This window comes from Cibotium barometz, chromosome 5 (genome assembly GCF_041138505.1).
Source record: "Cibotium barometz isolate CiBa-2024 chromosome 5, ASM4113850v1, whole genome shotgun sequence".
Classification (NCBI taxonomy): domain Eukaryota; kingdom Viridiplantae; phylum Streptophyta; class Polypodiopsida; order Cyatheales; family Cibotiaceae; genus Cibotium; species Cibotium barometz.
Genome location: NC_141050.1, coordinates 15,739,159 through 15,764,511, shown reverse-complemented (window position 1 = coordinate 15,764,511; position 25,353 = coordinate 15,739,159). Strand labels below are relative to the sequence as shown.

At 46.8% G+C, this 25,353-nt stretch overlaps 1 protein-coding gene across 4 annotated transcripts in view; it reads left to right on the top strand.

Moving 5' to 3' along the window:
• The window catches only part of LOC147638117 (golgin Putative 1), a 123,102-nt gene that overhangs the window by 55,905 nt on the left and 41,844 nt on the right, over positions 1-25,353 (top strand). For 3 of the 4 annotated variants that reach the window (XM_086798027.1, XM_086798029.1, XM_086798026.1), the window contains exons 6-16: positions 16,243-16,320; positions 16,410-16,613; positions 16,721-16,777; positions 16,883-16,957; positions 17,454-17,525; positions 17,787-17,849; positions 18,008-18,106; positions 19,044-19,121; positions 19,264-19,332; positions 22,380-22,427; positions 22,597-22,692. In XM_086798027.1, the coding sequence (XP_086654153.1) occupies positions 16,243-16,320; positions 16,410-16,613; positions 16,721-16,777; positions 16,883-16,957; positions 17,454-17,525; positions 17,787-17,849; positions 18,008-18,106; positions 19,044-19,121; positions 19,264-19,332; positions 22,380-22,427; positions 22,597-22,692 (939 nt within the window). The remainder of the gene's footprint in view (positions 1-16,242; positions 16,321-16,409; positions 16,614-16,720; positions 16,778-16,882; positions 16,958-17,453; positions 17,526-17,786; positions 17,850-18,007; positions 18,107-19,043; positions 19,122-19,263; positions 19,333-22,379; positions 22,428-22,596; positions 22,693-25,353) is intronic. The other variant, XM_086798028.1, reaches the window with a different exon arrangement.

The following is a 25,353-nucleotide window of genomic DNA, read 5'->3' as shown; positions in this document are numbered from 1 at the left end:
ATGGCCGGCCCATGGATTAGCGGTTTGGGGCCTATGGGACACAGACCAGGCCACTGACAGAGATACACATAGCAGTATGGAACTGTAATGGTTCACTATGGGTGCAGCCTGGACGACTGGAGCATGTTATGGTGGGGAGAGACATCATACTTCTGACAGAGACACATCAGAGCCCAGAGAGAGGGCTACCTCGAGTAGAGGGATTCCAGTGGGAGTCAGCATACAGGAGGACCACACGCCAGGGTACCTCGAGAGGGTCGGGGGGAGTAGCAGTCCTATTCAGACGGGAGCTACAGGGGAGACTGAGAGTGGTAGCACAGGATCCAGAGGCCAGATACATGTGGATCAGCTTACAGCTCTCACAGGACAGGGTTATATACATAGCTCTATGTTACTTTTCTCCATCAGGATCCTCCTATGTCATTACAGAGGACATGCCACAGGAGGAGGAGATAGGAGCCTCGCCATACACTTGTCTGTCAGAGGAGATTCTGCATTATTCTACACTAGGGGAAGTATTTCTTACGGGCGACTTCAATGCCCACACACAGAGTAGACAGTGTGAGGTGTATGACTATGATGACATGGAGATCCTCCACCCTGTGGATCCAGAGGAGATAGGGGCTAGTCGGGCATCAGAGGACACTGGACTAGACAGAGGACATTATGGGGACCACTTACTAGAGTTGGGAGCCAGGCATCGTCTCGTTATTTATAACGGGATGCTACAGTGGCCGGGATCAGGAGGGCTGACATGCTTCCCACATGGGGGTCATACACGGACCGGAGGCACGGTGGTAGACTACATTATGGGGTCTTTGGAGGCATCACAGCTTGTCACCTCATTCTCCATTCCACCTCGTCCTATTGGGGTTGATCATACATACTTGGCATTTTCACTAGCCGGATCACCAGTATCACCAGCCCCCCACATACCGACGCCACACACTACCATCTACTTCACACATGACATGGCAGACATATACACTGGCAGAGTAGAGGATGGGCTCCTACTCATGGATCCCCTGGCATCTATGGATACCATTACAGCCCAGCTCGCATCACTCCTACACACGGCTGCATTACAGAGCTTCCCACATCGTGTACACTCAGGAGAGCCTGCGAGACCTGGGACTATGCCCCAGACCAGATGGTATGATGACGAGTGCAGAGCCCTATACTCACGACTCCGCATACAGAGAGCTTTGGGAGCCATCACAGAGCAGGAGTCGAGGAGAGAGATGAGGAGACTTACTCGCCGCAAAAGGCGGGCCTTCACAGAGATGCAGGAGCTAGAGATCTTTCATTTCTTCATGAGTAGAGATAGCCCTGTCTCATGGCGGCACGTTAGAGAGCCCCGGACCCCGACACCTATTGCAGACCCACAGACATGGCACACATATGCAGAGGGTCTATACCATGCCCCACAGCAGCCACCTATACCTCAGCCACAGGAGCCTCGACCTACCACAGCTAGCTTCTTTACCCACTCGATGGTACAGGAAGCTATCCGCCGCCTACAGCATGGACGGGCCGCCGACCATATGGGCCTGCAGGGTGAGCATCTCATATATGCAGTAATTCTTTAGCTCCTTTTCTTGCACACCTGTTTAACAGGGCACTAGCAGAGGGTTTGCCTGCGGAGTGGACGATGCACACCATTGTGCCGATTCACAAAACAGGGGATATGGTCGATCCGAGCAACTACAGGACGGTTATGGTTGGCCACGTGCTGGCCAAACTCTATGGTGCAGTGCTGGAGCAGGAGCTTAGCTTATATGCTGAGCGAGCAGGTTTACGCTCATCAGGGCAGGCAGGCTTCAGGAGAGCTTTCTCTACCACTGACCATGTATTCACTTTGAGATGTATGATTGATCAGGCCAGAGTGAGGAAGAGAAAGCTCTATTGCTGCTTTGTGGATTTCCGCAAGGCATTTGACACAGTACCACGAGAGAGGCTCTTTCAGCGCCTGCAGTCTCTTGGCATACCAGCAGATATGACATGGGGCATCTATGCATTATATGAGCAGGTTTTTGGGCGAGTCAGATGTCCAGGAGGTATGTCCGAGACTATTGCTAGCACCATTGGTGTGAAGCAAGGATGCCCACTTTCCCCCACGCTATTTGGGTTATACATTGATGAGGTGGCTGACTTCATTACACGGGGAGGTGGAGATGGAGTTGATTTAGCAGGTACCTCAGTACATATTATGCTCTATGCTGATGATATTGTATTAGTGTCTAAGTCCCCAGGTGGTCTACAACAGCATCTACATGCACTCCATGATTTCTGCACACAGAGGGGTCTTACTGTGAACCTTGGGAAAACCAAGGTTATGGTCTTTCATACATCGAGACAGGGCAGGAGTCAGCTGACATTCACTCTCGCCGGATGCCAGGTGGAGGTGGTGACATCATACGTGTACCTAGGGGTTACCTTCTCTGCAGCAGCCACACGCTTTACCATGGGTTCAGCAGGCAGAGCTAGATTGACACGGGGATATGCAGCATTGGCTATGCTAGAGAGACAGTGCCATCAGGCGCATTTTCAGGAGCCCCGGACGAAGGGGTGGCTATTTGACACATTAGTCACACCGGCATTGATGTATGGAGCAGCAGTATGGGCGCCAGGCCTTGCTACCCATTGGTGGACACAGATAGAGAGACCACAGGCCCTCATGATGGCACGCATGATACGCAGCAAACCGTCAGTACCTCATGACATTATCCGAGCAGAGTTTGCTACGCCTCCTATGATGGTAGAGGCCATATTTCAGACTATATGCCTGCTAGACAGATTCAGAGAGATGCCACAGGACAGATTATCATATAGAGCTTTTCAGGCATCTAGACAGTTGGCTGAGGCAGGAGATAGAGGATCATGGTATGCACAGGTCACACATTGGTTCTCACAGCATGGCCTAGACATGGATCATCTACCACCATTCCAGTATGACAGGGATGCACCACATATCCGTCTCTCTCATAGTGAGAGGAACAGAGTATTGAGACAGGATCTATGGCAGCTCTATACACGAGAGACATGGATATCGCCTACACAGCCTCTTCCACCGAAGATGCTATACTACAGAGATCACTTCATGAGTATCACTGATGATGGATTTATAGAGAGGCCTAGATACATGGAGGGCTTTTTACCACACGGCTCCCGAGTGGCTATTGGTCAGCTCAGAGTTTCATCACACCGATTGGAGATTGAGACTGGCAAAGCAGCACGGATCCCCCGAGAGGAGAGGGTATGCAGATTGTGCAGAGAGGAGGTGGAGAGTGAGGAGCATTATGTATCAGATGCAGAGCATATACAGCCATCAGAGAGAGATATCCCATTTTATTCAGAGAGCCACATTCCCTACGCCAGATCTTTGAGACAGCAGACCAGCGCATACTGGGGAGATACATTCTAGACATACAGCGCCACAGAGAGACATTATTACAGGCTCAGACAGCTCCAGAGGGGGGGCGACAGACACAGATTACTACATTTTTTCAGAGATCCATACCCCTCCCAGCCCCTACACGGCAGGGAATTAGTCTCCAGAGAGCAGAGACACTTAGAGCCCGCAGGAGACAGAGGACACCTGGCTTTCGGACACCACGCCTATACCAGAGAGAGATGACAGAGATCAGAGCTCAGTTTCACAGAGAGGGTGCGGAGCGACTGGCTCGCTTCAGAGCACACCCAGGCATGTTCTTCAGGGAGCTGTGGACACCCCCTTCACTGATGTATACCATTTTATACCCCCAGTATGGTACAGGATGGAGCTAGCTAGGTTGCATATCATGATTGTATACTCCATGCATATAGCTTTGCATTCTCCTAGTAATAGAGCTCCATCCCCTGCACACCCAGATTCAGCTTTTTTATTCAGTACTTTTTCATTTTGTTGGGATGACAGAGGATACCCCATACAGGTACTCCGATTTGTCTCATAGGCCGAGTTCGGTCTTTTGGAAGACGTTAATAAAATCTTTCTTTCTTTCTTTCTTTCTTTCTTTCTTTCTTTCTTTCTTCTCTCTCTCTCTCTCTCTCTCTCTCTCTCTTTGCAACCGACTGCTGGACAGGCTAGATTGCAGGCACACAGGGCTGAACAGCACGTGGACACACTCTCTCTCTCTCTCGTACTACAGCCGGCTGCAGCTACAGCGCACAGGAGCTTTTCTCTCGGGAAGGCAGGCGGTTGGCTGCAGAAAACAGAGGGCTGAGCAGGGAGCATTGGGTCCAGTTGGACAGCAGCAGGCAGGTCTGCAGAGAGGGCTGGTCGGGCAGGTGCAGCTTGGAGGATACAGAGAAGCCCTTCGTGAGAGGAGGGATTGGCAGCGTGGAGAGTGGATTTTAGGGGTTGCTTTTAGAGAGTGTGTGTGTGTGCGTCTGTTGGTGCAGGGCTGAGGCATCTCTCTCTCTCTCTCTCTCTCTCTCTGTGGCACGTGGAAATGGATTTTAGGGGTTGCTTTTAGAGAGTGTGTGTGTGTGCGTCTGTTGGTGCAGGGCTGAGGCATCTCTCTCTCTCTCTCTCTCTGTGGCACGTGGAAATGGAAGAACTTGGAGATTTGCTGCTCTGGACATGCGCACACATACATCACGTCATGGGCGACCTGACAGGCGTGAGGCTCCTCCGTCTCTCTCTCTCTCTCTCTCTCTTTGTTATGGGAAAAATAATAGGGTTTTATTGTGGTAAACAACCCTGGTTTTGGCACCGTGTTTGGATGGTGTCTCTGTGGGTTTCTCATGGAAACATGCCTATGGTTTATGGGATACAGGTCTTTGGTTTCAGGTGGAAACAAGTCCATGGTTTCTTGAGGAAACGTGTTTTTGGTTTCTCCAGGAGATAGGTCACATGCAGGCAGTGGGTACAGGAATGGACACATATTTGGGTACAACCTTATTGCTGATTGGACAGGGGTTCGGGAATCCATGACTAAGATGGATAGTACCCTTGGAAGGCAGAGAGGGTTGGTACATGTGTGTCGACTGTATAGTATGTTGTGCTGTGATGCGAGTTCTCTTCTGGGAAACAGTTTGGAGTCTTTGTTGTGATGCAGGAGCACTGGATGTGTCAGGGTGTGATGCTGTTCATATGGTGAGAGGCTATGGATGGTGGTGGCAGCCTTGATCATGGGAGAAAGCTTTTGTATGCAGGACTCAATGTGTGGGAGTCTTTTGATGTGAACAATAGCTAGATTTGTTTGTGGATGCCGAGTGGACAATAAGCCATGATGCAAGGTCTTTGCAGCTTCAGGAGTTCTACTGTGACGGTTGAGTTTCCAGGTTTATTGTAATCAAAGCTCATATAATCAATTAAAGAAATACCGCAAGGGGCGCCATTGCGTTTTGGGGCCAATCGGTGTTCGTGTACTGTTTGCAGGAGCACTCTAGCTCCCCCTATTTGTTTTCCTTTTCTTGGTCCTCAAAGGTGTTGAAGTGTTTTGTGTGCAAGTTTGTTTTTGCACCGCCCTTTGGCTTCGTCTGAAGACCAAGGCCAGTTTATACATTGATTATGCAAAAGGCACGAAGCAGGAGGTGGTAATGGTGCAGCTTGACTTGGAAAAAGCTGATCATGTTTGTTGGTATCTGTCGCAGCTTATGACAACTTTGGGTTTTGGGCCTCGGATGTCCAATCGAATTTACACGATTAGTAGCGGGGCGGAAGCCCGTGTTCTGCTAAATGGTGGGGTGACTCAGGGTGTTGGCTTGACTCAGTCTTTGCGGCAAGGATGCCCTCTTAGTCCACTGTTTTTTGCTATTTTCACACACCCCATACTTGTTAGATAAGATGGCTAAATTGTGGGTCTGCATTTGCCGAGCAGTCAAGAGTTGGTGGGTCAAACCCTTGCGGACAACTCTTTCATGTTCTTGAGGGCTGACAAAAGGAATGTTGCTTGCGCTATGGAGACTTGGGATCTGTTTGCTCATGCTTCGGGTTTGTGCATTAACATTGAGAAGTCCACCTTGCTTAGTTACACAGAATCAGATTTGGCTGCCTTGGGATGGCAAGGAAGACTGGTCCCTAGAGGTTGTATTACGCGGCATTTGGGCTATACCCTGTGGGTGTTGATGTATCGACCATGGAGTAAGAAGTCGTTGGGTGAGTTAATGCAGCCTGTGCGATTTATGTTGTGGAAAAAGCAAGGTGATAGGGTTGGACAAACTTGGGTCTCTTGGATGCATATTACCACACCTAAGAGATTAGGGGGCTCACCGTTGGTCCTTGTTTCAAGACTTGTGTCTTCTGAGCAGCCTTGGGTACATATGGCCCACAAACTTATTGCAGAAGTGGGTATTCATCAGGGTAAGACAAGAATTGCTGCATCATGGTGGGAGATTTTGAATGGGGCACAGACGGTTAGGGTGCCTACTTCTAAGTTGCTTTCACATTTGCTGATCTCTTCGCAAGAAGTCTTATCGCATACTCGTTGGAATCCACCACAGAATAGGCTTCATGCAAACTCCTTGCAGAGAGAGCCTTTTGTTACCACACGGTTTGTGACTTGGCTAGGGAGGGATGATCCCCGCAAGCAGCTGAACCGTATGGCCAGGTTGTGCTTGGTGTGGGTGGCTGATGCATTGATACCGAGGCGGGGCCGGGTTTTCTCTTTCCGTCGGATTCGTCAGCATTTCAGGGTTCCCAAGTCTTATAGTTCACTGTGGAGTGTGATTAAGGAGAAATTAGATTCGTTTGGGAATATTCCAGCCTTCGATGTTGCTACACCATGGGCTGATTGGATGCTTAAAAAGCCTGGGATCTTATGCTAGTGTCTGCTAACCAAGTATACCATTTGTTGGTTGAGGATAAGAGGTGGGTTACTGAAAAAGCCAACAAAGTCTGGTGGGTAGCTCAAAGACGCTCGTGGTGGAAGCATACATTGATGGGTGTTTGGTGTTCCAAGATCCCTTTTCAAGGGAAAGTCTTTGTTTGGCGGGTGTTGGTGGAAGTTTGCCTACAGGGGATCAATTGTGCAGGAGGAAGCTTGTAGCAGGACTTAGTGTTTTCTACACCACTTCCCCAGAGAATAGCCGCCATTTATTTATGCATTGTCTGGTTGCTAAATGTGTTTGGGATTTTGTTTCCCGAGCTTGGTGGTCCATTGCACACACACATGTTTTGGTTAGGGATTCGGTTTTCGGCAATCTTCTGGGTGCAATAGTGGAGGCTGCACTTGTGGATTTGTTTCATTTCTCTAGGTGGATTGGCTTGTGGCACATATGGCTCACCTGAAACGCATTCATCTTCGATGGCCAATCGGGTATAAAGGGCCATATTGGACGAATTCGGGGTTTGCTGTTGTGGCAGCTTTCGGCCATGGCTTTCGCGCATGTTGGTCGCTTCTTGGATTCGGATCATCCACACAGTTCCATTGCGAGCATAGTTGATAGAGGGTTTTTTCCCGGCGGCATCGTCACTGCTCAGGAAAGTGTATCAGTTGTCTGGACTGTCTACTGTCTACTATTTTTGTCCCCCTTCCCCCCTTTTTCTGAGTTTGTTTGTGTTCTAGCCCAGCTGTTGGCCATGAGGCCTATGTACATTACCTTTGCATAATATTACATTCTTACCTTTACGAGAGAGAGAGAGAGAGAGAGAGAGAGAGAGAGAGAGAGAGAGAGAGTATTTTTGTCATCTATGACCAAAGGAGTGCAAATGGGCTGTGAAATGACTCAAAAATATAGCAGCGAGGTTGGGATACACATTACAGCGGTGAGGTTGGGATACACATTATCGTGGCGGAAGTGATGGGCGGCGAACTAGATGCGGAAGTAGGAGCAAAGGGTGCATACGAAGAAAGAAAGAAGAAAGAAAGTTGTATTAACGTCTTAAAAAGGCCAAAATGACCTATGAGACCTAAAGGGTACATCATATCCATGAGGTACATCATCTTGGGTACAAAATAGTAATAAAGAGAGAGAGAGAGAGAGAGAGAGAGAGAGAGAGAGAGAGAGAGAGTTATATTAACGTCTTCAAAAGGCCAAAATGACCTATGAGACCAAAAGGTTACATCATATCCATGAGGTACATCATCCTGGGTACAAAATAGTAATAAAGAAAGATAACAAAAATCTAGAACTTTAAAATCTGATCTAGGTACATGAGCAGAGAGCTCTCATATCACCCTAATACATTCCTCACATTGTGTGAGAGAGAGATATATAAAGAAAGAGAGAGAGAAATATTTGGGCACACAAGAAGCAAAGCAAGAAGGAGAGAAACTTACACTTTCAAGTCCAACCATGGTGGCAAGGTACACAAAATCTTGATCCTTGGAAAGATTTCATAAATATTCTTTTTTCTTCTTATTACTTAAAAGCTTTATTTTTGGTAACATAACATTATTAATATTTGTTTGAACTTATAAAATGTTTTAACTTAGATGCTAGAAAAAGTATTATAGAATGTACTTATGTCTATCGGGTGAACAAAATTTTAATAACAACAACTAGTTTAAAATAAAACTTAGAAGGTAAATAAAGTTTCTAAAGTATTTTTCTTAAAATAAAGCGCACACAAAGAATGGGGGCCGCTATGACATGGTGCTCAAGGTGGTAAAACTGAGCTGGCGCGAGAACGCCTTGCGATGATGGGAAGTGATGGCCCGGATCCTCCTCTGGTGGTGTGGCCGTGGGCGAGGGCCATGGGGTCTGGGGCGTCGAGCTTTGCATAACTCAGTGGCTCTGTTGAGTCACACCTCTCGGTCGAGCTCCTACACTAGCCTGTGGTCTGGGTATGATGGGTGGATCGGCCCTCGGAGTGCTCGTATGGAAGAAGTCGGTGAGAGCTCTGTGCTGGTCCTCGAGCAAGTACAGCTAATCTGGATCTCACTAAGGACTCCCTCTGTCTATGGAGCTCTAGAAGAAAAAGTCCCAGGCATCTTTGATCCGGGAAGTCCATGATCTTGGAAAGTGGTCCAAACCTAGCTCGGAAGAGGCAATGGAACCTCCCCCGAATCTCATAGTATACAGAGCATCGGCATATGTAATGTTTCTTTGTCTCGGGCTCTGTGTGACAGAGTTGGCATATCTTGTCCTCTAGTGCGGCCGCCCTAGGCCCATATCTGGCATTCTCTACTCTCAGCTGGTGGGACGAGGTGCGGATCTGGCCGATCGCACATCTCACCCCAAAGGATAGGTGTATGTCCATGTAGCCTGGACGGATGATGAACCCATCCTCTGTCAGGCATAGGAGGTGATCTCTGTAGAAGGCCATCTTCGTCCCAAGTGGACGACTAGGTGAACTCCATGTCCTTTGAGTATCCAGTCTGACAATGTCCTTCTTGATAACCCTGTTCCGCTCTATGCGGCTGAGAGCAAATGACGGGGCCTCTATGCTGTACTGGAACCGGGGGGGGGGGGGTGTGCCTCCATCTGCATACCGTGCATGCCAAACCAAGTGCCTACCTGTGCATACCAGCACTCTGTATCTCCCTCAAGTGTCAACTGTCTTGAGGACTCCAGGGCTAGCCGGGGGTATCTATCAAGTGGAAGCTCCCATAGCTTATGCCAGTATGTCACTGTCTGGAATAGAGCCTCTGTCACTATCAGTGCAGCCCCCATCTCTGCCCGCACAATCTCATGTGGCACTGATGGCTTACTCCTAATCATGCGTGAGATCATCGCCACTAGGGGCCTCTCCATCGGTTTCCACCCATCATATACCTCCCCTGTATTTGTCTCGGCCGGTTCTCTCCTCCGCTCTCCGCCACTAGAGAGAGAGAGAGAGAGAGAGAGAGAGAGAGAGAGAGAGAGTATATTTTGGTCATCTCCTTTATGAAAAAAAAAGATAGTATTTTGGTCATCTATGACCAAAGGAGTGCAAATGGGCTGCGAAATGACTCAAAAATATAGCGGGGAGGTTGGGATACACAGTATAGCGGTTGAAGTGATGGGTGGCGAACTAGATGCGGAAGTGGGAGCAGAGGGCATAGACGAAGCGGGATGGGTGGGCAGAGGGCAGTGCTGGCAGCGCGAACGAGCTGTGGAAGTGGGAGCAGAGAGCGTAGGCGAAGCGGATGGGTGGGCAGAGGGTGGCACTGCAGCGCGAACGAGATGTAGAATCGGAGCACGTGAAGCGGGATAGGCACGCAGAGCAGGGCGGTTCTCTCTCTCCTACATACTTGTGGGGTATCAGCTTGGTGTTTGGTGGTTCTGAACACATGAACACAGACGTCATGTCTACGGCGTTCAATTGATGGAACTTTCAGCTTCTCTTTGCTTTGGTTCGGGACTGTTTTGGAAAAGGTTTATGGACTGTTTTGTGGCAGTGCATGTGGCTGAGAACATGAGCAATTCCGGGACTGTTTTGAGACTGTTTATGGGCTGTTTTGGTTGGCTGCAAGTACAATTGTGTGCATGGGTTTCTGGCTGCAAGTACAGAGTCACTTGGATATGTTTCTTGGCACGGAAGTGATGATGGGTGCATGTTCATGGGGCAGATTGTTTTCTTCTTGCTTGAAAGGAACAGAGGAACCTGTAGTTTTGGGCATATCTATGTATCTCAGTTTTGGGGCAGAATTACCGCCAGACATATTCAGCGAGAACTCTCTCCTTTGTGTGTGCGCCGTGTTGGCACCATGTTTGAGTGGGTGCCGAGGATGGTTTCATGTAGGAACAGGACATGGGTTTCATGCTGGGACAAACCAGACGTTTCATGGGGAAACAGGTCACTGGTTGTATGCTGAAACAGGTCTTTGTTTCTTGTGGAAACATGTTTTCGGTTTCTCTAGGAGATAGGTCACATGCAGGCAGTGATTACCAGAATGGACACATGTTTGGTACAGACTTGCTACTGATTGGACAGGGGTCGGGGAATCCATGACTGAGATGGATAGTAACCTTGGAAGGCAGAGAGGGATGGTCCAGGTGTGTCGACTGTATTGTATGCTGTGGTTGTGGTGCGAGTTCTCTATTGGGAAAATAATTTGGAGTCTTTGCTGTGAGACAAGAGCATTGGATGTATCGGGATGTGTGCTGCTCATAGGGTGAAAGACTATGGGTAGTAGTGGTAGCCCTGATCGTGGGAGAAAGCCTCTGTATGCAGGACTCAATGTGTGAGAGTCTTTTGATGTGGGAACTGTTTTGTGGATGCCGAGGGAACATGAGGCTATGGTACAGGAACTGGAGAGGTGCTCATGGAGGAGTTTGGTTATGGTATTGGTTCCTTTCGCCTTGGCTTGAGTTTATAAGTTCTTGGCAGGTTTGAATTGTTCTTCTATGCCGGCTGAGTTCCCAGCCTTATTGTAATTGAAGCTCTTCTAATCAATTAAAGAAATAGCGCAAGGGGCGCCACTGTGTTTTGGGGCCAATTGGTGTTCGTGTATTGTTTGCAGGAGCACTCTAGCTCCTTTGTGTTTGCTTTCTTTATTGAATTTACAACTAAAGCATGTGTGTTTGCGCAAGAAATTGATCACTGCCCTTCGATTTTTGGAACATGAGGCTATGGTACAGGAACTAGATAGGTGCTTATGGAGGAGTTTGGCTATGGTATTGGTTCCTTTCTCCTTGGCTTGAGTTTACAAGTTCCTGGCAGGTTTGAAGTGTTCTTTTGTGCTGGCTGAGTTCCCAGCCTTATTGTAATTGAAGCTCTTCTAATCAATTAAAGAAATACCACAAGGGGCACCACTGCGTTTTGGGGCCAATCGGTGTTCGTGTACTGTCTGTAGGAGCACTCTAGATCCTTTGTGTTTGCTTTCTTCACTGAATTTACAAACCCATGAAGCCTCCGTGAAGATACCACCGGTAACAAACTGTTGAAAGCCATTGCCTTCAACCCATCTTCTGCACCATAACACTTCAACTGCTTCTTGTTCCTAGCCGACTACTTCTTATCCTTGGTGTCTTTTCTCTTGGGCCTCATCCTTAGCGGTTCCCTTTTTACCTAGCATAGGCAAAGATACACAGTCCGACACTGACTGCTGCACTTCCTTTTCTCTTCGATTTCCGGCAGGTTGCTAAACTTACAGCAGCGACCACACTCCAGACCCCCACAAGCTCGCTCCCTTGGCAAAGTTGGTGATTTATCCCGGCAACGGAGCCTTGAAACCGGCCTTCAATAACAATCAAAGGGCAGTGATCAATTTCTCGCGCAAACACTCATGCAGAAGGCAGCTTCTTTCTATGTTTAGCAGTGGTGATCTACTATCTTCGTCGGGGACTTGTGCTTACCACTTGGGTGGAGTGCAAGCAGGTTCTGGGTAGTAGGGAAGAGCTTGAGGAAGTTCATATGTTGGTACAGATATTGGCACTACAGGATAGAAAAAGTAAGAGGAAAAGTTTCACATCGTTATCTGGTGATGTTTATGGATTATTCACCTATAGATGTGAAGTGACAAGAGGAGGTGACTTAGCAGATTCATCTCAGGGTTTTAGAACTTTTCCTCGAGGCTTTTGGGTTGGAGTCTACCATTGAAAGAGCTCATACAGGTTCAGCAGCATGTGAGTCTGGAGTATTGCCTGTCAAGAGGTGGAGTATTGCCTGTCAAGAGGGGGGTGACTCTGCTCCTTTGTCAATAAACGCACATTGATGAAATCTAGGAGTCGTCGGTGATTTCTTGTTGACTCACCTGAGGTACTGGAGGCTGCCTGTATATCTGATAGTGGGACTTCTATGATATGTGTACTAGTCACATGAGATGGATGCTATTTATGGAGCTGGTCTCCTTTGGAATGGCATGGTTTGGTTGAGCTCAAAGTCTGCAACAACCTGAGCTAACACTTCGAGACTCTATGGAGGACGCAAGTCTTGCAAGCAGTCCTAGTGTTGGTTTGGTTCATGGTATGCAGGACTCAATGTGTGAGAGTCTTTTGATGTGGATAATGGCTAGAACTGTTTTGTGGATGCCGAGGGAACATGAGGCTATGGTACAGGAACTGGATAGTTGCTCATGGAGGAGTTTGGCTATGGTATTGGTTCCTTTCTCCTTGGCTTGAGTTTACAAGTTCTTGGCAAGTTTGAAGTGTTCTTCTGTGCCGGTTGAGTTCCCAGCCTTATTGTAATTCAAGCTCTTCTAATCAATTAAAGAAATACCGCGAGGGGCGCCACTACGCTTTGGGGCCAATCGGTGTTCGTGTACTTTCTGTAGGAGCACTCTAGCTCCTTTGTGTTTGCTTTCTTTACTGAATTTACAACTAAAGCATGTGTGCACGACAAATTGATCACTGCCCTTTGATTTTTATTGAAGGCCGGTTTTAGGCATCTCCATCGGCTTCCACCCATCATATACCTCTTCTTTATTTGTCTCAGCTGGCTTCCCTCTCCGTCTCCTCTTGTGGTACAAACAGGGAGCCTAGATGGGAGCTCCATACAATAGTGTAGGTGTGTCTAGTGTGTCAAATAGCTAGAGCTTCGTCCTCGGCTCATGAAATTGTATGTGGGAGCACTGTCTCTCGAGTGAGCCGAGGGCTGCATAGCCATTCATCAATCTGGTTTCGGCAGCGTTCTAGCAAAAGTGATCCCAAGATATACACAAGAGGTCACATGCTCCATGGACTCCCCACTATATGTAAACTGCGGTGCGAATCTACCTATTTGCTACGGGGAGGTATTAAAGATCATAACCTTGGTCTTCCCAAGGTTCACAATGAGGCCCGTAATGCATCCAAATGCCTCTGTGGCCCCTCTGGTGAGTCAGAGATAAGGACAATGTTGTCTACATACAATAGCATAGGTATCAAGACTCTTGCCAATCGTACTCCTGGTCCTCCTTTTCGTCTATGTAGTTAGATATATCATCAATGTATGGCCCGCATAGAGTAGGAGACAGGGGGCAGCCTTGTTTCACCCCGATACTGCTGTGCATGACCTCTGAGTCACCCCCTGGGGCCCGTACTTGGCTAGTGACAGACTCGTAAAGTGTGAGGATCCCCAAATCATATCTGCTGGTACTCGCATATCCTGAAGTCTCCTCATCAATCTGGCCCTGTGGGACAATGTCAAAAGCCTTGCGGAAATCCACAAAGCAACAGTATACCCGATGCTCGTGAGCTCTCCCCTCCTCAATGATCCCTCGTAGCGTGAAGATGTGATCCAGTGTGGAGTGTCTCCTCCGGAAACTTGCCTGCCTTGGTGCTCTGAGTCTTTTTGCTCCTCGGCCCATCTACTGAGCTCATGCTCCAAGATTGATCCATAAATCTTGGCCAACGAGTGACCAATCATAATAGTCCTGTAGTTACCAAGGTCTATGGGGCACTTGCCTTCAGAAATGGCACAATGGTATTAGAAGACCAACTAGAAGGGAAACCTTCACATAAGGCCCTGTTAAACATATGAACCAAAAGTGTAGACAACACATCCCCAGCATGGGAGAAGTGTCTGGCAAGCAGCCCATCATGAACCTATGCTCTCCCATTTTGCATCCTGTCAATAGCATCTCTCACCATGCTCAAGTGGAAGGAGGAGGAATGGGGGGGATGAGGCTCAGGTGGGTGAGGGAGGGGTGGCTATCCGAGGACGTGGTAAAAGGGAGGTAGCGTAGTTATGCCATATGTTGGGTGAGGTATCGAGGTTGGTAGACGATGATCGTGGAAGATCCTCTAGGCCAACTTGCAATCCCATCTGAGAAATAACTAGTACATCTCCTCCTCAAGATTGGCTAGATAGGCGCTTCTTCCTCTGTGTGAGATGTCGGAAGATTGCTCGTGCCCACTGGTGAGTGGTGGAGCCTAGAGCAACCTCCCGCTACAGGCAGGCATGGGTTTCACGACTCTCCTCATCACAACTGATCTGATATGATGATGATCTTTAGATGCTTGCATTAACGGTTGAGGATTTCTTCCAACAGTTGTATCCACCATGTATGTGTGCAAGACTCACATGTGAGATGCCTAACATAAACACTAACCTAACCTTTTATAGGGTGTCATGATGTTGGTCGGTTTCAAGTTGGCCAGCCCTTTTATGACCCCAAAAAGTTGTCCAAAAGGTCATACATTGTGCTCAACTTGTGTCCCAACTATTGGTGCATATCCTAGGAACCTCCGAGCACCTTTTGGGCTGCCAAAACAGCCCCAAATAGGCCATACTCTGCCACATACCTTGCCTAGAAGGCAGTTGCAAGTAGGAAGCATGTCCACGTGGTTCTCACATGTTGATGCACGTGATATCTATTTCTGCAAACTTGGAGCACTGAGGCAAATCATGCACCTTTGGTCCACTTTTATTCCAGTCCGTGTGTAGGCTCAGCTACATGTTCACAGTCTTGATCTCCAAGTTCTCTGACTCGGTTACTAGATCTTCTATAAGAGATGTAGCCTTATCCTCCTCGTATCACATTTGGAGAGACTCTCTTTGGAAGCTCCTTGGAAACTGCTAGTCTAATCTCATTCTCCTCCTCATGGGATTTGGAGAGATCTACCTATGCGGGAATCTACTGGCTCTCGGGTTCTGGCTCTGACTATTGCATCTCAAGCAACAATACCTCTTATGAACCACCTTTTGTGATCGCATCTCCCACAAGCTTCTCCTGTCTTGGAAGCTCTCCTTTACTTGGACAAACGCTGTTGGTCTTGGCTTTGCTTGATCTGCCATGAACTTGGCTGTGGACTCCTTTGCAATTGTCCATGCAATATTCCAGATGTGTTCCTCCTCTTGTCTCGGTTTTATGCTTGTCGTACTTCTTCCTACCATCGCTTCCGTTCCTCGTCTTCCACCTGCTTCCATTCAGCCCCAAGTTCTTGTTTCCATTCGAACTCGGCTTGAATCTCTTCAACTCTCCGCTAATAGCAGGTATTTATCTCTTCGCATTCAGCTCGTACTCTTCTATCAAGGCTGCAAGTCTCTCTATTGAGGTGAGGTTCTTGTCGAGGGAGTATCGGAAAATACTGTATGAAATGTTTTGTTGTATAAAACATGGTTTTTTCATGCTCAAGGTTTTGGATAAATTTTTAAAGCTTCCCAGCTATAGGGTTGAAATTAGATTTGTCAATTGTTATTTTTTGTAACTCCTTTTTCTCTTCACCCTGATAGTTTGAATTGGAATAGTGATTGCTCTATTTTGCAACAATGAAGCATGGTTAATAAATGCGTGACACATTTATTGCTTATTTTGACATCTCCTATCTATTGTTAGGAAAGTGAAGGGCACATTTTTGCATGTCCAAGCAATAGAATTGAACTGCGAAACTTTTACAAAACGTTTCACAAGCTTTGAAACTACGAAACATTTTTTTAGAAACGTGTGTTCCGAAACTCCTAACAGCCATGGCTTATACAAGAAGAGAGTGTGTTACTATCCCATGCAGGTATGTGCTGGACTTTCATCACGCCTACAAGAGTACAAAACTGAAAATGCCCAATTGGAGGCACTTCTTCAAAATGAGGTAAAATCTATTATGGGGCTTTCACAATTGCCACAACTCCATAGCTTTATGTTCTCTCTAAAATATACCCTCTCTTGCTGGCTTTTCAGAGAGAGGAGAACTCTAGTTTGAGAACTAAGATAAAAGAAGTACAATCAGAACTTGCCTCAGCCAGGGCAGCAGTGAGCTCGGTGGAGACAGAGATGTCTTCTGCATTGGCTTCAAAGAATGCTGAAATAGAAGCGCTGTTGAGTTCTTTGGAAAATCTCAAAAAACAAGCTGCTCTGTCAGAAGGAAAGCTTGCAGCGTTGCAGGTCTGTAACTAGTTTTAAAAATGAAAAGGTAAGTTCTCAATTCTCTTAAGTCGTATCAAGGAGAAAATACTTACCTTGCATATAATGCTTGTGTGTGCGCAAACCAGGCCGATGTGGAAGTTATGGCAAGGAGCCGAGACATGACAGAGAATGGAATGATTCAGGTTTTGCTAAGTTGTGTGCAGGACTAATAAGATTTTGTGTACTAAGCTTGTTCTAGAAGAGAGTTGCTTCTCTTGCTGAGTGTGATTGGTTCGTGGTTCTCACAGATGTTAAAAGAAGCTTTGGAAGCTGCTGAGAACAGGGCAGAGGAGGAGCACTTATCACATGTGGCTACCCGCAAGGTTTTTTCTCTCCTGACGTTAGGCTGATTCATGGAAAAGGATAGGACATAACTATGCTAGCTTGTTATTGGGCCTAGGCTGATAACTATTGGGACAGTGTGAATTGACTTCAGGACAACTTTGTAGAAGTTTGCTTTTATTATTGACCCAAGAGTTGCTCAAATTGGGGTTACCCATAGACAGGATTCCTAGGAGAACAGGACCATATCAGCCCTAGACCAAGCTCTAGCCATACATTTGGATGGTGGGCTTTGGTGCTATGGGACACTGAAGCTTGGGTGATGAGAGTGTAGTTGGTGCTTGGTCTAGCCTCAGGCTCGGGGGTCTAGGGTTGGGTGGTGAGCTAGCAGACAACCCCACTTATGGTCTTTGTATGCATCTTGCACATGAAAAAATCTGTGTGAGACTCGCGGGAGGGCGGGGAGGGGGGTGTGTTTCAGGATGCCTTCATAGATGGATTCTTTTTCTATGCATCTCACTTCTTAGTTGTGGACAGGCTGCTGCACAAAGGGAGACGGAATTGGAACAATGCGTATCTGATGTGACAGCATCTTTGACAAGGATGCAGGTAATCCACTTAAAAAATCCAGATTTTGCATAAAAAGTAGCTATACACTATGCTTATGAATTGATGAAGTGCTATTTCACAAACTGTTTCCCCTCAATTCCAGCCCCTTATTTTGCCAGTCTTGTTTCGTCACATGCTTGCCATTGCTCCCTTGGGATGACTACGCTTAATGGTGTGCATTGCTTGATATCTAAAGATTCACACACAAAAGAGTCTTCAATTTTTTTTGGGGTATGCATCTTATGATAATGCTTGCTGCAGAGGACAATTGATGAACGGACTCAAAAAGCAGCTGAGCTGGAGCACAAAGCGTCGACACTAGAAGTAAGCTTCAACAATCTAACCAAACTTGGTCCTCCCCATGAGTAGCAGCACAAGCCTGCTGAAAAATAAAGATAACTTGTTTTGAGACCGTTTAGAATCGAGATTGTAGAAGAAAAGATAAAGCACTACTTTCAGTAATCTGGTTTGAATCATCTTAGGTAGATTGTGCAAGCCTGAATCAAGAGCTTCAGGAGGTGGAGGCAAAACTGCGAAGAGAGCAAAAAAGATTGTCAGAGGATGCAACTCAAACTTTGCAGGTATCTGACAGCCCCTCTGCTTGGGTTCTTCTGCTATTTGTGCGTGTATGCGTGCGTGTATAGGCTTCTTGAATATGGGTACACCACATTTCATTGGGAAAGAAAGCCTCTGTTCTAATGATACTGACAGCCCCTCTGCTTGGATTCTTCTGCTAATTGTGCGCGTGTGGATAGGCTTCTTGAATATGGGTACACCACACTTCATTGGGAAAGGAAGCCTCTGTTCTAATGATTCTGGCAATAATTTCCCCTAGAAACAAATGCATTGTTTGCAATCTCAACAGGTTTTTCGTCTGAGACTTTTGGAAGTCCTATGCAAATGTTTCTGATTTGTTCCCTTATTTCTGACTGAACCAAAGGCTCAAAGCCTGTACTAAAGTGAGAGGTTCATCTAAATTCTTAGGAGCAGATGGTGTCTTGTAGGCCAAAAAAAACCTTTTACTTTCTAGGGACCAAAATCCTTGCGGAAACTTTGTTATGAACTAGTCTCAAGAATATCCAATCCAGGGTAACTCATTCTTTATGTTTTTGGAGGTGATTTTGCAAATACAGGTGGAACCTCCACATTAAGGCCTTTGGTTTTTTTTTTTGATGTAAAACCTCTACCTCTGCATTGAAAATATCATGACAAGGTGGTAAAGGTACAAAAAGCAAACAATGGTTTTCCATGCCTTTAACAACCCTTCAAACTCTCATTTTACATGGTGGTAGCATTTTACGGAGAGGAGTCTGTTTTTTTGTCTTAAGCAGTCAGACCAAATACACACGCACACGGGCACATCTTAAGGTTTTGCTCATTACAATGTCAAGACAAGTTTTCTCCCTTTCTCTCAGCTAGTAACCAAAGCGTTTTTTGATGAGATGCTCAGTTGTTATTTGGTGTCATTTGAATGTCTAGAGATCAGTTATTAATATTGTGTCATTTGAATGCTTAAAGATTCAAGCCTGGCGTGATGATGCTGATCGGGCACGTCAAGCTCAAAGAGAAGCAGAAGGGAGGATCTTGGCATTGGAGGTGTGTGCGCAGCTAACACTTCTCCCAAAATCATTAATTAAGCATGCAACTTTTACTAGTTTTAGATTGTTCTGCTGTCTTTTTCTTGGACATACTTGGGTTCAGAATGAGGGAATGTATATATATAAACAACCTTATTCAGGCAGAGAATCAAAAGCTTAGAGTGGAGCTGGCTGGCTTGAAGCGGGATGCTGATCAATTTTCGACACAGGTAAAACATAACTTATATAGGCCAGAAACTGTTCCTCTTTTGGGCACTCACAAAGTCCCAATTATAATTTGAATGCATATAAGTGTAATTAATTATGGATTTACACATGTATCAAGGATAATTCCACACACAAATCAATGCTCAAGTTGCACAACACATAAAAACACTACTGGCAGGCCAGCACTGCTTCTATGTTCAAAACAGTGTACCTCAATACCACAATTGAGCTGGTTCCTCGTTGCACATCCGATCTCCAGATGTGTACCGATCCTTCTCATCATGAGAAAACCAATCTCGACTTTAGCGCACTAGATGCCACCTGCGTTACTTAGTTATTAAATTCATTAGAAATAAACCATATATATGACAAATTAGTGAGAACCAGTGGATATCATTTTTCATTCATCACTCATACTTGGAGGGGATGCTCATTTTTGAAATAACATAGTTTATATAAAAGAAAAATCTGATGCTATTATTCGTGCATGTTCATGATGGTTGTAGTACAGATTCTGAACTGAGGAGCTGTACAAACATCTTTGAGTATGACCTAGGTTTTAAGGGTATAGACTCTATGATCTGGTGGTGAAGAAGGTTATCCCAAGTAGGCTGACCTTTTTTTTTTCCCCGGAAAAGAGATCCTTCTATTATTTACCAAGAAAAACAGCCATGCAGGCTAAGTACAAAATCAGCTCCATTGAGGGAGCAATAATCAAAGTGACGAGAAAAAAAGGGGGGAGGGGGGGGGTGGTGCGTGCTCTCCTCCCCAGGCTGGCCGCTCTAGGGGGAGGAGGTTACCTTGGGGGGGGGGGGTTTGGAACAACCGTACTGGTGATCTATAATGCCAGGTGGGTTCACCACCACTGTCAGTGAAAAAGGGCCATGATGGCAAGTCTGCAGGAAGGCCTCACAGCGCTGCTGCATGCGATCAGAGCCACCCTGAAGCTTCCCCCAACGTCTATGGAGGGTGTGAATGATATCAAGCCATATGCTCGATGGACTTGGTTGGTGGGGTGAAGGTGCCCGCGATGGCCTCGCTACAATGAGCTCGCCAAGTATGCCACGTAGCAATACTGCTGCAAATCTCCCATCTTTGGCAGGAGCCTAGAACAGAAGAGGGAGCCGGAACAGGAGCTGTGGAGATCTGCTGATGAGCAACCTGCAAGTAGGCTGACCTTTTGCTACTGGGCAAACAAAAGCATGGGTATAGAGGGCAGGTGTGCTTAGCGATCGAAGGAAAATGGCATGCTCAGCAACCTGACCTTTTGTTACTGGGAAAACAAAAGCATGGGTATAGAGGGCAGGTGTGCTTAGCGATCGAAGGAAAATGGCATGGTTGGCAACCAAAGGCAGACTAGCTAAGAAGCAAGAGGCTCAATTGCTCCAACCCTGTATGCCTAGCTTCACTGACAGCACTTTCTTGACTGCTTGACAAGCATTAGTGGCAAGAGATTGAGGGGCCACCCTATACATGAGTGAAGTCTCCGAGGGTCTCAATACGACGCTGCCTCTTGGCTTCAAGACTTGCATATGCCTTTTACCTCTAAGAGGCTATGTGGTCAGCTGTGGTATGAGAAAAAGGCACGGACAGCACTTCAAAGAGGGACAAGGGTGTGCCTTCATGAGATGTAATGAGAATGAGGTAAGAACTCGTTGAAGAGGGGGGCAAGGGTGTGGTTTTGGGTGAGCCACTGGCACTGGGCAGGCAGCTACAGAAAGCGACCTTGGGGTAGGCATTCAGACACTCAAGCTGGGACTTTGGTCCTCTTTGGTGTGGGCTATGGGTTTATTGCTTGCTATGCATTTTGCTTGGTCCATTGGAGAAGTCCTCCTCCGGAAAAAGCAGCATTGGATCACACCCATAGAGTTGCACCATATACTTGAAAAGATGGCTCAAGAAGTGGCAAGTTCTCTCTCCCATCTTGGCCACTGCATGTTGGCGCCGTTTCTCAATGGCTTGCCAAACTTGTTTGTGATATCATGAGTGATTGTCTCAATCTATTTTCTTGAGTGGTGGAAGCCATGTGGAGATGTTAACCACGTCTTGACTACAATAACAAGAATTGGGGTCATCGCTAGCCAACTCTTGATTCTGTTTGGTATAGATACTGGGAGTGTGCTAAGAGCACCTTCTGTGATTTTTTAAGTCCCAGCTTTTTGATATGTAAATAGGCGGAAAGGTTACCTCTTGGTTCATCAATCCAAATTGGAAACAAAGAAAAGAAAGGGTAAATTTAAGTCGCAACATAAGAAGAGGTAATGGTTAAAGGTCTAAGGTGTTGCAAAGGATCAGAGGAGTCGATGGGATACCCACACATATACATATCCGAGAGCCTCATCTGAACTGAAGATTAGCCCATAAAAGACCTAAAGTGAACACTCTCCAAAGCACTTGACGTCATCGTTCAGAAATGGCCAGGCTGCTGCCTTTGGGACATAGCTCAGTGATAAGGGTTTTCATTGTTTACCTTTGGGTCAAGGCTTTGATTCATAAGGTTTTCAAGTGAGATGACTTTGTTAGCATGGCATGTGGCGCATTATTTTGCAAGTATTTTTGTGGATTTCAAAAAATGTTGTGGTGTTATAATTCATCTTTGTAAGATTGCTTTGCTGGAAAAGTTCCTTCTTGATCGACTGGCATCATGGCATGATGGACTCAACAAGGGAGGATGAAATCTATGGGGAACCATGCAGGCTAAGGCTTTGTCCAGCTAAGTCTACCTTTCACCTCTCAAGGAGGGATACAAATTAACATTGTGGTTTAAGTGTGAAGATTTGGATGATAAGGTTAAGGTTTCATCCTGGCTGGGTCTACCCTTCATGGAAATACTTTTTCTTAACGAATCAAGTGCTCTCAAAGCCCAATCTCCTCTATGGGTCTTAAATTCCTTTGTTTCTATTCTCTAGTAAGTTGCAACAAATGATATGCTTGGCTTGGCTACTTTAACACCTCAGAGTCTATACATTGGCCTTCACTGGACCTTTTTCTTTTAGTGTTTTGAAGCTTATTGCTGCTAAACTTTGCTATTGTTTCTGTCCTTTTTCAGGCACAAGCAGAGCTAGAAAAACGCTTCAGAGAACTGACTGAAGTTTTGGTAAGTCCACATAGCTTCTAGAGATCTTTGTTGAATTTATGCTGATTGTTGTATTTTTAAAAAAGCATAATATTCATTCTGACTTAAGAGTTTCGGCTTCTGTGTGTTTTTTTTCTTTTTTTTTGGGGGGGGGGGGGGGGGGGGTGGATGACTCACTTTCTTGCTGCAGTATTTGAAGCAAACACAGCTCGAAGCAATGGCCAGTGAAAAAGCTGCTGCCATCTTCCAACTGGAGAAGGAACTAAATAGATCCAGAGAAGTACAGGTCTTCCCGTACCCCCCCCCCTCCCCCCCCCCCCCCCTCTGTGTGTGTGTGTGTGTAACAGCCCACCATGGCTACGTAATAGCCCTGCTGCACCTCTCTCTCTCTCTCTCTCTTTCTCTCTCTCTCTCTCTCTCATATACCCTACGCATATAGGTTGCATATTGAGCCTCTAGCAGTAGTGCTCCATCCATCACACCCTCCCACTAGCTCAGTACTTTCATACTTTATTTCATGTTCATTTTGTCCTTTTTTTTCTGGACATCCAGAAGACATTCACAGTTGTACATTGATTTATCTCATAGGTCGAGTTTGGCCTCTAGTAGACGTTAATACAGCTTTCTCTCTCTCTCTCTCTCTCTCTCTCTCTCTCTCTCTCTCTCACCAAGAGGGACTGTCCCACAGAATAGCTGGTACGACGAGGAATGTCGTGATACCCGAGCCTGTCTACATCGGGAGATGGCACTAGGATCCACCACTCACCAGCAGGCGCGAGTGATCTTTCGACGTCTCACATGGAGAAAGAAGAGAGCCTACCTAGCAAGGCTTGAGCAGGAGGTATACCAGCTATTTCTTGGAAGGGACTGTAAGGAGGCCTGGAGGATCTTCCAGGATCATCACATTCCAACTCCTATTACTTCACTCAGCACCTAGCACCTGGCACACCTATGCCACCTCTCTCTACCATGTCCCCAAGCAGCCACCTCTCCCCCATCCACCCGAATCTCGTCCCCCACACTCTTCCTTCTTTCACCTCAGCATGGTGAGAGATGCTATTGAGAGGATGCAGACTGGGAGAGCACAGGATCATGATGGACTCCTCACCGAGCATTTCTCCCATGCTAGAGACACGCTAGCCCCTTTACTGGTTCACATGTTTAACAGGGCTTTATGTGAAGGCTTCTCCGTCAGTTGGTCATCAAATACTATTGTACCTATCTTGAAAGCAGGTGACCCCATGGACCCTAACAACTATAGGACTATCATGATTGGTCACACCTTGGCCAAGATTTATGGTTCGATTTTGGAGCATGAGCTTAGTAGATGGTCCGAGGAGCAGAGACTCAGAGCACCGGGACAGGCAGGCTTTAAGAGAGGGCACTCCACACTAGATCATATCTTTACACTACCGGGGATCATTGAGGAGGGGAGCGCTCACGGGCAATGGATATACTGTTGCTTTGTGGATTTCCGCAAAGCTTTTGATATTGTGCCACGGGCCAGACTGATGAGGAGACTGCAGGATATGGGAGTGCCAGCAGAGATGTTGTGGGGGATCATTACACTCTATGAGTCAGTCATTACAGGCAGAGTACGGGCTAAAGGAGGTGATAGAGATCATACACAGCACTATCGGGGTGAAGCAGGGTTGCCCCTTGTCTCCTACTCTATTTGGTCTATACATTGACGAGATCTCGGATTACATAGACAGACAGGGAGCACATTTGGCAGGAGTCCTGATACCGATCCTCTTGTATGCAGATGATATTGCTCTTATTTCTGATTCACCAGAGGGGCTGCAGAGGCATTTGGATGCATTACAGGCCTTTTGCAAGGACCGGGACCTTACTGTGAGCCTTGGAAAGACTAAGGTCATGATCTTTAACACCTCCTCACAATGGATAAGTAGATCTGCAGTACAGTTCACATACAGTGGAGAGCCTGTGGAATATGTTACCTCGTATGTATACCTTGGGATCACTTTTGCTGGACCTCAGTTCTCGATGCGGAAGGCGGCCGATGCTAGATTGATGAGGGGATTGCAGCCCTTGGCTCGCTAGAGAGGCAATGCTCACAGATACAGTTTCAAGAGCCGAGGACGAAGCTTTGGCTATTTGATACTCTAGTTACACCTGCACTACTGTATGATGCCCCCATCTGGGGTCCTAGCTTATACCATAGGAGGAGACAGAGGAGAGAGCCAGCCAAGACAGATACAGAGGAGGTATATGATGGGTGGAAGCTGATGGAGAGGCCCCTAGCAGCGATGATCTCACGCATGATTAGGAGTAAACCATCACTGCCACATGAGATTGTGCGGGCAGAGATGGGGGTTGCACCGATAGTGACAGAGGCTCTATTCCAGACAGTGACATACTGGCATAGGCTATGGGAGCTTCCACTTGATAGATACCCTCGGAGTGCTGGTATGGAAGAAGTCCGTGAGAGCTCTCTGTGCTGGTCCTTGAGCAAGTACAGCTGATCTGGATCTCACTAAGGACTCCCTGTGTCTACGGAGCTCTAGAAGAAAAAGTCCCAGGCATCTTTGATCCGGAAAGTCCATGATCTTGAAAAGTGGTCCGAACCCAGCTCGAAAGAGGTAGTGGAACCTCCCCCGAATCTCATAGTACACAGGGCATCGGCATATGTAATGGTCCTCTGTCTCGGGCTCTGTGTGACAGAGCTGGCATATCCTGTCCTCTGGTGCGGCCACCCTAGGCCCATATTTGGCAGTCTTCACTCTTAGCTAGTGGGACGAGGTGCGGATCTAGCCGATCGCACATCTCACCCCAAAGGATAGGTGTATGTCCATGTAGCGTGGACAGATGATGAACCCATCCTCTGTCAGGCATAGGAGGTGATCTCTATAGAAGGCCATCTTCGTCCCCAGTGGACGACTAGGTGAACTCCATGTCCTCTGAGTATCCAGTCTAACAATGTCCT